Source organism: Sminthopsis crassicaudata, chromosome 3 (genome assembly GCF_048593235.1).
Source record: "Sminthopsis crassicaudata isolate SCR6 chromosome 3, ASM4859323v1, whole genome shotgun sequence".
NCBI classification, from domain to species: domain Eukaryota; kingdom Metazoa; phylum Chordata; class Mammalia; order Dasyuromorphia; family Dasyuridae; genus Sminthopsis; species Sminthopsis crassicaudata.
The window spans coordinates 488,324,242-488,337,036 of NC_133619.1; the positions used below are offsets into that span (position 1 = coordinate 488,324,242).

The 12,795-nt window shown below is 33.2% G+C and overlaps 1 protein-coding gene across 4 annotated transcripts in view; it reads left to right on the plus strand.

Annotated features, from left to right (window-relative positions):
* Nucleotides 1–12,795, plus strand: part of CPAP (centrosome assembly and centriole elongation protein) — a 38,730-nt gene that overhangs the window by 23,947 nt on the left and 1,988 nt on the right. For all 4 annotated transcript variants that reach the window (XM_074303734.1, XM_074303735.1, XM_074303736.1 and 1 more), the window contains 3 exons: nucleotides 286–370; nucleotides 6,054–6,118; nucleotides 6,896–6,997. In XM_074303734.1, the coding sequence (XP_074159835.1) occupies nucleotides 286–370; nucleotides 6,054–6,118; nucleotides 6,896–6,997 (252 nt within the window). The remainder of the gene's footprint in view (nucleotides 1–285; nucleotides 371–6,053; nucleotides 6,119–6,895; nucleotides 6,998–12,795) is intronic.

Below are 12,795 nucleotides of genomic sequence, written 5' to 3' on the forward strand. Positions count from 1 at the left end.
ATTGAGAGATTTGTTAATCTATTCAATAATGCCCATCTTTTCAGGATGTTATGTAGGGGGAAAAAATCAAATTACTTTTGTACTATTCTTAAACAGTATTTCTCTCTTAGAAAATGAATTATCTGGCTCTGCTAGATCCTTTGTAGGAATAAACATTTGATAAAGACTTCTGAAAACAAACTGAAGAAAATAATGCTTAATTTTTTTGTCACAGACAGTTCATCATTAAAAAAATAAGCATTCTTCTTTTTTTACTTAAAGTGTCCATATGTAATATGATTACAGAATCCATTGTTAGGCTTTCAGAAGAGTCAGAACTTATCTTCAAGTCAGATGGAAAAATACAAGAAAAATCATTCACCAGGACAAGGTATGAAATTGTTTATGGGTAAGCCATAAAGCATACACGTATATTACAAGAAACTTAGCATGACCAATTAGGTGTTCATCTATTAATGATCTATATTATAAATTATTATCTCAAACTTTTTGTCATACATTGAAACTCTTCTTGTATCAGATTCTTTTAATAACAATAAAAATTTATGTTATTAATCATTTATTAAATGATTAGGCATTATTCTAAGCCTCAGGGATATGAATAAAAGCAAAGTAATTTTCCTTGCCCTCAAGGAACTCATATTAAAATGAAGGAATACATTTATTGTGCAAATAACTATGCACATACAAGAGTTGCACAATATAAATCCACATTTACAACTGTTTTTAAGTTCATCTGTTATATTTCTCTGCTCTTTTTTCATCTCTTTAAATGGTATCAGCTCCCTTTTAGTAAACTTTTCTGAAATGGTTTCTTTTTCTTTTATATATATATATATATATATATATATATATATATATATATATATATATTTAGAAATTAGGTCTTTATTAGAACCTTTGATTATAAATTTTTTTAAAATTTTATAATTATAAAATTTTTTGACAGTATATATATATATATATATATATATATATATATATATATGTATATATGAGTAATTTTTTTATAACATCCCTTGTATTCATTTTTCCAAATTTCCTCCTCCCTCCCCAGATGACAGGCAATCCCATACATTTTACATGTGTTACAGTATAACCTAGATACAATATATGTGTGTAAATCCAATTTTCTTGTTGCACTTTAAGTATTAGATTCCAAAGGTATAAGTAACCTGGGTAGATAGACAGTAGTGCTAACAGTTTACATTCACTTCCCAGTGTTCCTTCTCTGGGTGTAGTTGTTTCTGTCCATCATTGATCAACTGGAAGTGGGTCGGATCTTCTTTATGTTGAAGATATCCACTTCCATCAGAATACATCTTCATACAGCATTGTTGTTGAAGTGTACAGCGATCTTCCGGTTCTGTTCATTTCACTCAGCATTAGTTCATGTGAGTCTCTCCAAACCTTTCTGAATTCATCCTTCTGGTCTTTTCTTACAGAGCAAAAATATTCCATAACCTTCATATACCATAATTTACCCAGCCATTCTCCAATTGATGGATATCCATTCATCTTCCAGTTTCTAGCCACTACAAAAAGAGCTGCTACAAACATTTTGGCACATACAGGTCCCTTTCCCCTCTTTCGTATTTCTTTGGGATATAAGCCCAATAGCAGCAATGCTGGATCAAAGGGTATGCACAGTTTGATAACTTTTGGGGCATAATTCCAAATTGCTCTCCAGAATGGCCGGATTCTTTCACAGCTCCAACAACAATGTATCAGTGTCCCAGTTTTCTCACATCCCCTCCAACATTCATCATTATTTGTTCCTGTCATCTTAGCCAATCTGACAGGTGTGTAGTGGTACCTCAGAGTTGTCTTAATTTGCATTTCTCTGAAATGGTTTCTTATTGCTTATTTGAAGTAAACCACAAAACTGATTTAACAATTTTTAGAGATTTCAATATCATTTTCATCTCTTACTTTACATAAGCTATCTTGGAAAACTGTTACTTTTTACTTAAGATTTTTTGCTTAGAGAATTTGAGAGCTTTATTTTAAATTTTATTATACACTATTGATAAATAGCTTTGTAATTTTTCTGGAAGCATGAAACTTTTTAACCATTTGATCACCAGTAAAAGTCACCATTTTTCTTTGGGATTTGGTGCTTGTAGTATAATACTTTTCCCTGTTGTTTTTTGAATCTACTTGATTTTACCCAAATATCAATAGCAGACTTAGTATCAAAAAACACTTTTCATTATGCCCATTTTAATCAATTAGTTAAATAAACAAAATCATGATTCCTAATTTGAGTTAGCTCTTTAAGAAGTCAGCTTTTTAGTAATGTGAGTTCTCTGAATCTGTTTTATAGAGAAACTGTGTATGAACTCTGCAGACAGAAAAGAAAGGTTGCTTTGGCTGTGAGCTCCACAGGATACAGCTTAAGAAATGATAATCTTTGGCATAAATCAATCAGTGAAATCACAAAGAGGCTCCGGCACTTCTGTTGAATGACTTAATGAAATTTAAAATGTGTAAATAAAATGGTTTTATGCTTATTTCTTAACTAGGTGTGGATTCTGATTGAGTCAAGGAGGGAATAGTTAATTGGCCAATTGAGACTAAGCATGCCTCTGAGGGCTTTACATAGACTAAGTAAATCTAGAAAAATAAATCTTTCTGGCCCTGATCACCAGAACTCTGCTCCAGTAGTAACTGAGAGACTTCATTGCTTTATGGTATGAGGCAGACCTAGGTGGTGTAATGGATAGTGTACTAGGCCTAAAATCAAGAAAACCTGAGTTTTAATTTGCTCTTTTAGACACTTTTTTTTGGCTGTGTGATTCTGGACAAGTTATTTAACCTCTGACTGCCTCAGTTTCCTTATCTGTGAGATGGAGATTATAATAGCACCTACCTCCCAGGATTGTTCTGAGGATCAAATGAGATATTTCTATTCTATTTAACACAGAACATGATACATAGTAAGCACTATATCACTTTTAGCTATTGTTAGTTTTGTATAATTTATCAAATTCAGGCTAAGATCCAATAAAAAATCACCATCTTACTATGTTCTGCCCTAGATTGACCACATGTGAAAATTTATTCTCAATTCCATATTTTAGCAAGGAAATTTATGAGCTAGACAGTGACTAGGATTGCAAAAGTTTATATGAATATTATTTTAAATAATTGGAGATTTTTGTCTGAAGAAGAAAAGACTTGAGAAATAGGTAAACAGTCTTCAAAGTTTTTTGAAGGGCTGTCATGGGAGAAAGTATTAAACTTGTTCAGTTTGCCCCTAGGGGGCCAGACTAGCAACAGAGAGACAGAGGCTTGATCTAAGGATAAAGTTTCTAACAATTGGAGCTATTTAGAAATGGAATGGACTTCCTTGGGAGAAAATAGTTTCTCCCTCACTGGAGGCCTTCAAGCAAAGGCTATGTGGCTGCTTGTTAGATAGGTTACAATACCTTTTTCAGATATGGATAGGTTGGACTATATGGTTCTACCTTGGAGATTCTGTAAGATTTTATAGCATAAAGAAACAAGTAGATGAATCTGTTTCATCTAGAGATCTAGGCAGAAAAATGAAGCTTCAATTCTTGCTTCAGACTTGCCCTTGCATCACCCTGGATAGATCATCCAATTTCTTAATTTCCTTGTTTGTAAAGCAGAGGATAAGAACAGAATTTTACTTCACAGGATTTATGAGACTCAAATTGCGCAGGGGGTATCTAAAAAGCTTTCAGGTAGTAAGATATGTTTTCTTGATCTATTCTCCAAATCCATTGTTTTTCTTATGAGATGTTTCACATTCTCTTTTATTTTGTCATTCTTTATGTTTTGATTATTTCTTAGTCATTTGTAATTTTGCTAGCTTTCCCTTGCCTGATTCTAGTTTACAAAGTGCCATTTTCTTCCTTAAGAATCTGGATCTCCTTTTCTAGTTGGTTGACTTTCTTTTCATAATCTTATAGTTTTCTTGAATTTTCCTCCCCCCCACCCCCGTTTTTCCTCAGTCTCATATGATTTTTAAAATCTTTTTTTGAGTTCTATGAATTCATTTTGGGCAGGTGACCATTTAATATTATTTTTTGGGATGAGGCTTTTTTTGCTTCACTATCCTTTGAAGGTAAACTCTGGTCTTCCCCTATTCCCATGGTAAATTTCTATAGTTGAATTCTGTCTTCTTTGCCTGTTTTTTTTTTTTTTTTTTTTAAATATATAGTAGATTGTTAATGTGATCATCTCTAGTTCTAAGATGTGAGGGATGCTGTCTCCAGACTCAGGTCCTCCTTCAGTTCTCCCATCTGGCCTGGAACCCAAAATCAAGGACTCTGCCCTTCTGTATGTACTCACAGCCAGCAGCAGCATGGCACTGTGGCTACTCTGTTTCTGCATGCACTATGCGTGTGCTGGTTCCTTCTCCCCAATACTGAGTTTTTCAGCAGCACACTTGGGGCTGCTATTCCTTTTTGGCTTCCCTGACTCTGACACCTTCCTTCTCATACTATCTCCACATTAGTGACTGGCTAGCCACAGGCCTTGCCCCATTGCTGTTTCAGTGGAACTGGCCTAAAGGTGTTTGTCCTTCACATGTACCAAATCTTCATCCTGGTATCTTTCTTTGGATTTTCTCTGATTGTCCCAGGAGGACTACAGTTCTGCCCCAACTCTTACTTGTTTTTATTACTCTACATTTGCCCTGAGGTGCTACTTTGTTTTGTTTGTGGGGGAAATCTGAAAAGTTTGGAATTTCTCCCTCTACCATTCTCCCAGAATACTCTCTTTAATATTTTTTGACAGTGTTCTGAGTACTAATATGTATATGTAAATGAGTTTAGCTCTGTTTTGATATGGATTTAGACTAGAAGGGAAAGTTTGAAAGGTGATCAACTTTTCATGTTCCTTAGTTTTTGTTGTTGTTTTTTCCCAAACATAACCCATCTTCTCTTTCCTACATTTACTGGTTAACTAAATGGAAAATAAATCACAAATTGGGTTGTTTCTCAAAGTAGACTCAGTCTGGGAGTCAGGAGAATTGGTTCTTGTTTTTGTTCTCTTTGTTATGGATTGACTGTAATAGTTCATATTCCACTTAAAAACTTGAAAAGGACCTTTGAATTGAATTAAGCAACATTTATTGGACAGACACATTTATTCAGAACTTGCTGAGTGTGTACAATGCACTAGAATAGCTGCAATGGTGAATATAAACGATAAATATATAATACCTGCTCTTCTGGAACGTTTAGTCAAACGGGAGGAGACAAAAATATAGGGTGTAGGGGAAATTAGCACTTAATTTAGAGAAAGATGACAAAGTTTTGAATATTGGATCTGATATAACTCTGGGTAAGCTCTTTTACTACTTCAGTTTTCATTTCTTATCTGTAAAATGGTAGGGTTTGAACTAAATGATCACCGAAGTCCCTTATAGTGATCTTGACTTTAGCATAGTATATAAAAACTTAACTTTTTTATGATGGAAACCATATCAAGTTTTTGTTAGTCTGTTTTTAAGTCTGGAATAAATATTCCCTCTTTTAAAACATGGGAGAATCCTATGACACTGCAAGAGAGGTAGGGAATAGTGTTAACAGCTAAGTTGTAAAAGATCTATTGCTTCAATGTATTGAAAAAGAGCCTTAGTTAATGGATTGTTAATGAATTTTATATAAGCTATCATCCCAACAACTTTTCTTCTCTACTACACAAAGGTAATTTTTGAGAGGATTTTTGCCAGTTTTTAAATTAGATGTAAATTGATGTTCTGACAAATGAATTATCATCACATACTTGTACTAATAAATAAGTTTATTGATATTCATCTCAGGGCCTTTCTTCAGCTTAAAATGAAGGTCTTAAATGTCATCTCTGAGATCCATTTCAGCTCTAAATTTATGATTCTGTGTTAAGTACTAGAGTTTTAAAGACGCTTACGTTAGTATGTAGCAATGACAGAAAAGTTAATTTTAAGATTTAAAAAATAAGTGTTTCCTTGAGTATTTCAATTGAAAGATTTTTTTTTTTTTTTGTTACCAACTTTATTTTTTAATGTAACTTTTTTTTTTCTTTTTTGATAAAAACAGGAAATCTGCTTCGGAGACCAAAGTCAGCACCAGTTCATGATCTAAATAATTCAGATAAAGGACAGGTGAATTTTGTAGTATCTTAATATTTTAATTAATGCATGTAATATAAACTAGTCGGTTTTGGAATTAGTTCCCTTCCCTACCTGTCTTGAAAGTAAAATTAGTCATAAGTGAATTAGTCATAAGTGAATAAGTGGGTAAGTTTGAGTTCTTAATATGTTTCAAGTATTGTGCTAAGCCCTGGGGCAAAGTAAGGCACAAATAAAAAAACGATTCCTGCCTAAACAGAGCTTATATCCTAATGTGCAAGATACCATTAAATAAATGCCTACCTATAATATAGAGCAGAAAGGAAGGCTTTGGTGACTGGGATAACTGAGAAATTTCCTGGGAAGATATTTGAGCTGAGTCCATGACACATAAAAAATGTTAAAACTCCTGCCCTTGGCAATTAAATATATCTGGGACTTAGAACTTAATGTGTTTCATTTGATTGTAAGCTTCGTTAATTTTAATGTGTTAACCAACTCAGTTGAGGACGAGTGCTTAGTATAACTGTAATAATTTAATGTGATATGGCAGCTAGGTGGTACAGGGATTTGGAATTGGCAAGACCCAAGTTCAAATCTAGCTTCATAAATGCTATCTGTGTGGCTCTGGGCAAGTTGTTTAATGTCTTAGTTTTTTCCTCAGTTGCAAAATGAAGATGTCAGTAGCATCCTAGATGGAATACATGTAAAGTGCTCAGCAGTATCTGGTACACAGTGCACACATGCATAATATGCTTATTCCTTTTAGATTTCAGATGAAGCCTTACTTTTTATTTTTATTTTTTTAAGCTCATATCCAGTGAACAATTTGAGCCACTAATATGCCCTGTTCCTGCTTCTGAAGTACAAGAAGAAGAACTTCATGGAGAAATCAATCATCCTGATGGGAAGGTAAGATTACGAAAATTATAATTTCATTAAAAGTCTGGAATCCTGGTCCATCTGAAGAAAATTAGAGAGCAAATATTTACTTCCATCATCTCTCCTCAATAGATTGCTATAATTGTCAGCAATGGAAAAAGCAAGAGTAGATTAAAATATCTCTTAGAATAAAGAATTAAGTTATTAATATATATATATTATTATAAGAAGAATTGTTATTCTCCCTATTCAGTTCCTCTTAATGAAAATTGAAACGAGCCTTGGTGATAGTAAAACAATATGATTGCAATTTAAGAGTGACAAAACAATCTCCGAGTAAGGGGACCTTAGATCTAGTTATACTATGTATCTATAATAACTCTAACAAGAAGTCATAGAGCCTGTTTTCACCTTTCCATATAGGGAGTTTACCACTTAATATAAGGTTCCTCCTCCTTTTCCTTTATTTTTTATGCATTTAGTTCAACTTCTGATCACTAATGCTACCCATGTAAGATGTCTTTTTCTCCTCTCACCTTTCATATGACTTAAAAATAGGATATGCTACCTAAGTACATAGTATGGAAGGTTCTGCCACATGAAAAACTTTGAGCATGGTCCAAACAGTCTGCTTTCTCAAGACTCACTGAGCCAAGTATGTAGCTGTGTGTTGCCAGTAAGTTGCCTCATTGTTTATATTCTTTGGCCCTAGCACTCTGCAATAGAAACACAAAACAACCTCCCGTCCCGGGCAGCTCCCTTTTGCTGCTTCTTCATGGTGTGCAAACAGGTCAGAGGCATTTATTAAGCACCCCCTATGTGCCAGACACTGAATTCAGAGAAAACAGAGTCCATATCTGGGATCTTGGAAGTTGGTGTTCTTCAATGTAAAAATACTTTTCTGACTATTTTGTTCTTTGAACCTAACCTATTCCACTGATCAACTAGTCTTATTTCTTAGCCAATACCAAATGGTTTTGATGACCACTGCTTTATAATATAATTTTAAATCTGGTACAACTAGGCTACCTTCATTTGATTTTTTTTTTTTTCCCCCATTAGTTCTGAAAATACTTTTCTGTAGACTAACAAGCAAGCATTGGGAGAACTGGAATCTTGACAGTCTTACTATATAAAACAGAAGTTGCAGTGAAGAGAAAAAATGACTTTTGGATTTTTCTTAAGAGTGATGGCACTGATTTTATCCTGCACCCAAGGAACATAATTTCAACTATCTGATCATCTTGTTTGGCAGTGCTTACTACTAGTATTAGAAGACTAGACTGTAAACAAATTGGGGTGTATGTGTTGCAAATTCTACAAAAACTCAAAGAGCCTCAAATTGATCATTATATTTTGTGATTTCAACATAAAAATGAAAAGGATGAGAAACAGACAGGAAAAAAGAAATTAAAGAAAAGTAATGTAGTTCTAAGGAACTACTAAGGAAAAAAGTAAATAAGGTTCTATGCTGATAATTCATTAAAAAGTAAATAAGGTTCTATACTGATAATTCATGAGCACTTTCTTTAAGAGAAGAACTCTGGGTGATGAACATAATCACCAAATATCACAAAAAATAAAATTGTCATTTTAACAAACAAGTAATGATTTTTTCATTGCTGATTCAGTTGTGTACAGCTCAGACCACTGACTAATCATGTTAATTCTAGAAGAATAGAAATGGGGACAAATATCCATGCAATTGAAATAATTCAATTTAACAATGTTTGGATAATGAATAATGATAATGTAAGGACAAAAATTTTTAAGTTTTACTGCTATAAATAGAACAATACCAGATCAGTCCCAGATGCTTTGATCAGCAGTTGACTTACTTTGCAGATTGAAGTGAATATTATTTTGTTTGTATGATCTTAAGGATGATATCGGAAGATTGAGCACTATCCCAGATACAGTAAAAATAAGCAGAATAAAGTTTGACAAGAGACTGCTAAACAAAATCATCAAAGGATGAAACTAGAATAGATGAAGGATGGGGAAAAAAGCTACAAAGATTTTTATAACGAGCTCTTTTCACCATCAGGTATGGGAAAATTACCATACTTTGACAACTAGAGGTGGAAATAACACTGAGGAGAAAAAGACAAACTCATAGAGATCTATGCTGAAGATGACAAATTAATCGAGTCACAAGATATATAAAGATGATTCTTCTGAAGGCATGAAAAAAATCAAGTCTTATTCTCTGAAAGGCCTTTCCTCATCCTTTCCTTACTTTCCTGCTTAAGATCACCTATTTATACTGTGTATGTCCAGTATGTACATAATTATTGTTTTGTCTTTAGGAAAAATATGAATTTCTTGAGGGCAGGGATTGTGTTTTTGCCTTTGTGTCCTTAACATAGTGGCACATAGCAAAAGCTTAAAAAAACAAATCAAAACAAAAACACACAACTCCAAACCATCCCACAAATCTTGAACCATACAAGTAACCTACTACAAAATGAATGAAATTCTGATATGTGGATTTTTAAAAAAAATTTTGGTTTAATAGGGCAAAAATGCCAACTTTAAAGATCTTTTTCCAAAAAGTTAACTATTCTATTCATTATTTTTTAAAAATTAAAGAACATTATTTAATCTTCTGATTGTCTATATCAGAAAAACATAAAACACGTTTGCCAGATACACACCAGCAGAGACTTAAATTTTGAAGGATTTCCTTTTGCTGGTAAGGTCTTCTAGATATTGTTTACAGATTAATGACTGCATGAAATCTTGGACTACAACAGTACTTCCTAAAAGAGAGCCAGTCTTTCATGTATTTGGGATGACAATATATATCCTATATATATCCAGGTAAGACAAAGTGAATAAGGTTTCTTCTTAAGCTTTCGTCTTGCAGTTGGATGGATGACCTGAAAATTTTTATATCCTATTTACTATGTAGAACTGGGAAAGACAAAACAAATGATGGGGGGAAAAACAGATATGGGGAAAATTGCATAGCTTTTTCCACGTTAAAATTTTATTTTTTCTCATTACATGTAGTACATGTAAAGATTTTAAGTTCAACTTTTCTTTCCCCTTTTTTCTTCCCCAAGATAGCAAGCAATCTGATGTAGGCTATATACGGTCATTTTAAACATGTTTCCATATTAGTCATGTTGTAAGGGAAAACAAAAAAAGGGAAAAGAGGGAAAAGCAATGTAAGCTTTGATGCACATTTCAGTCCCCATAGTTCTTTCTCTGAATGTGGATAGCATTTTTCATCCCAAGTTTATTGGAATTGTCTTGGATATCCTGCATTGTTGAGATGAGTTTTTTCAGTTGATCTCACAATCTTGCTGTTATTATATACAGTGTTCTCCTGATATCTAAGTCTTTCCTCATTTTTTTTAATGGCTATTTTATTTTTCCAGATACATACATTTGTGTTCCAAATTTTTCCCCTTCCCCAGCTGGCAAGCAATCTATTTTCCATATTTGTCATGTTGTGCAAGAAAAAAGTCAAATGAGGGGAAAAACCCACAAAAAAAGAACAAAGCAAAGTGAAAATACTATGTTTTGATCTACATTCAGTCTCCATAGTTCTTTCTGTGAATGTGGATGGCTCTCTCCAATCCAAGTTTATTAGAATTGCTTTGAATCACTACATTGCTGAAAAGAGCCACTTGATCATAATCATTGTCTGACAATGTGTCCCGGTTCTGCTCATTTCACTCAGCATCAGTTCATATAAATCTCTTCAGGCCTTTCTGAAATCCTGCTGATTGTTTCTTAATGAATAATAGTATTCCATAACATTCATATATAATTCAGACATTCTCCAATTGATAGGCAGTCAGTTTCCAATTTCTTGCCACTACAAAAAAGGCTGCCACAAACATTTTTGCATATGTGCATTCCTTTCCCTCCTTTAAGATCTCTTTGGGATATGTCCAGTAGAAACACTGCTGGATCAAAGAGTATGCACAGTTTTATAGTTCTTTGGGCATTGCTCTCAGAAAGTTTGGATTACTTCACAAGTCCACCAACAATGTATTCAGTGTCCTAGTTTTCCACACATCCCCTCTAAAACATTTTGTCATTACTTTTTCCTGTCATCTTTGCCTGAGAAGTGTGTAGTGGTACCTCAGAGTTGTTTTAATTTGCATTTTCTCTGATCAATAGTGAATTAGCTGCTCATAATATTCCATTACATTCATATAATACAACTTGCATCCACTTAATTTTCAGTTACTTGACACCACAAAAAAAGCTGCTGTGAATATTTTTGTTCATAATTATGAGCTTTTGGATGTTTTGGGGGGATATAGACCCAGTAGTGGATTGCATAGAATTTACAAAGAATGTTCATTAGAAAAGCTAACAACGTTATAGGAGAAAATACTGAAGCCTCTTAAGACTTAAAATGGGAGTGTAACTTATGAATGTAAACATTCTAAAATAAGTCTTCAAACTAGAGTAGTTGAAAGGTTTATATTAAAAGCAAACTCATAGCTAGATGTTCACTTCATCAAATGTGAAGTTTCCTCACCTATAAGTATTTCCCCCTTTCCTTTTAAGATAAACAAACCAGTCTGTTGGAAATCTTAAGTTACATATAATATAGTGTTTTATAATCGTAGTCCCTTACAAAGTTATAAAAAAATGGAAAGGTGCCTTTTCAAATCTTACTGTAGTCTTAAGTTTTGTAGTTACAATTTCATTGCATTTAAAAATTGTTTTGCTTGTTTTCATTTATATTGTTAAAATTATTATGTTTTCTCTCTGGTTCTGATACTTTGCATCAGTTCATGAGGTTTCTTCAACTATAAATATTCTACTTCTACCATTTTGAAAATCATCCTTGAAAATTTCAATCTTATCTACTAACATTTTAAGGACAAAAATTGTTTTTCATGTAGTAAGAAAAACATCCTCTTACTTTAAGATAAGGTGCTTAAGAGGTTGTGGGGGAATATGTAGGAAAAAAGTCAGTTCTCTAAGTATTCTAGACAAAACAAGTGGCAGCCTCAAATCATAATGATATAGTTTACTAATAAAAATAATAAAAATACTAATAAACATCTTGAATACATATTTTATTTTGATGATTTACTATTTCTATAAGTAGAAGGTAAGGTAAACAGAACACTAGTAGGAAGGAATAGTTTAAAAAAAGTCATAGTTTCCTTTTCATACTTGTGTATTACTTATGGAGTCCTATTCAAAAAGTATTAAGGGATATGGCCCAACATACATAGTAGTCCTAGATAGAAAATAAAAAACCACATATCCAAGAAACATTGCAACGATTTATAATGCATGATGGCTAGGGAACCAAACTACATCCCTTCTGTGCTCATCCTCAGATACCATGAGTTTTCCAGGATTCAAGGCACCCCAAGGCAAATAGATAATAGTAATTCATTCCAATCTGGCTTCCAGGGGTAGTAGAGACACCACAGATCACTGAAGTAAGATTTGGGAAATGTGAGCCATAGACACTTGGAATTAGAAGGAACCTCTGAAGTAATCTGGTTCAACCTGTACCTGAACAGATGACTACACAATATTTAAGACCTTTTAGTGATTGAAAATTAATTCATACCTTTTGGGCCCACTTATTACAATTTTGTATAGTTCTGAACAAAGGAAATAAGTCTGAATCATTGTGGTTTAGTGTTGGTTTATTTTTAAATATTAGAAGAGCTAAGTTTACATAATAGTTTTGCCTTTTACTCAAGTCTTTGGACTTTAGTTTGTAAAGTAAAAAATTGGATAGTATTTCTGAGGTCCTTTCCAGTTCTAGGTCTTTCAATTGGAAAAATTATGAAAATTTCAGAGCAGATACTACTTAGATTTTGTAATTTTTTTTT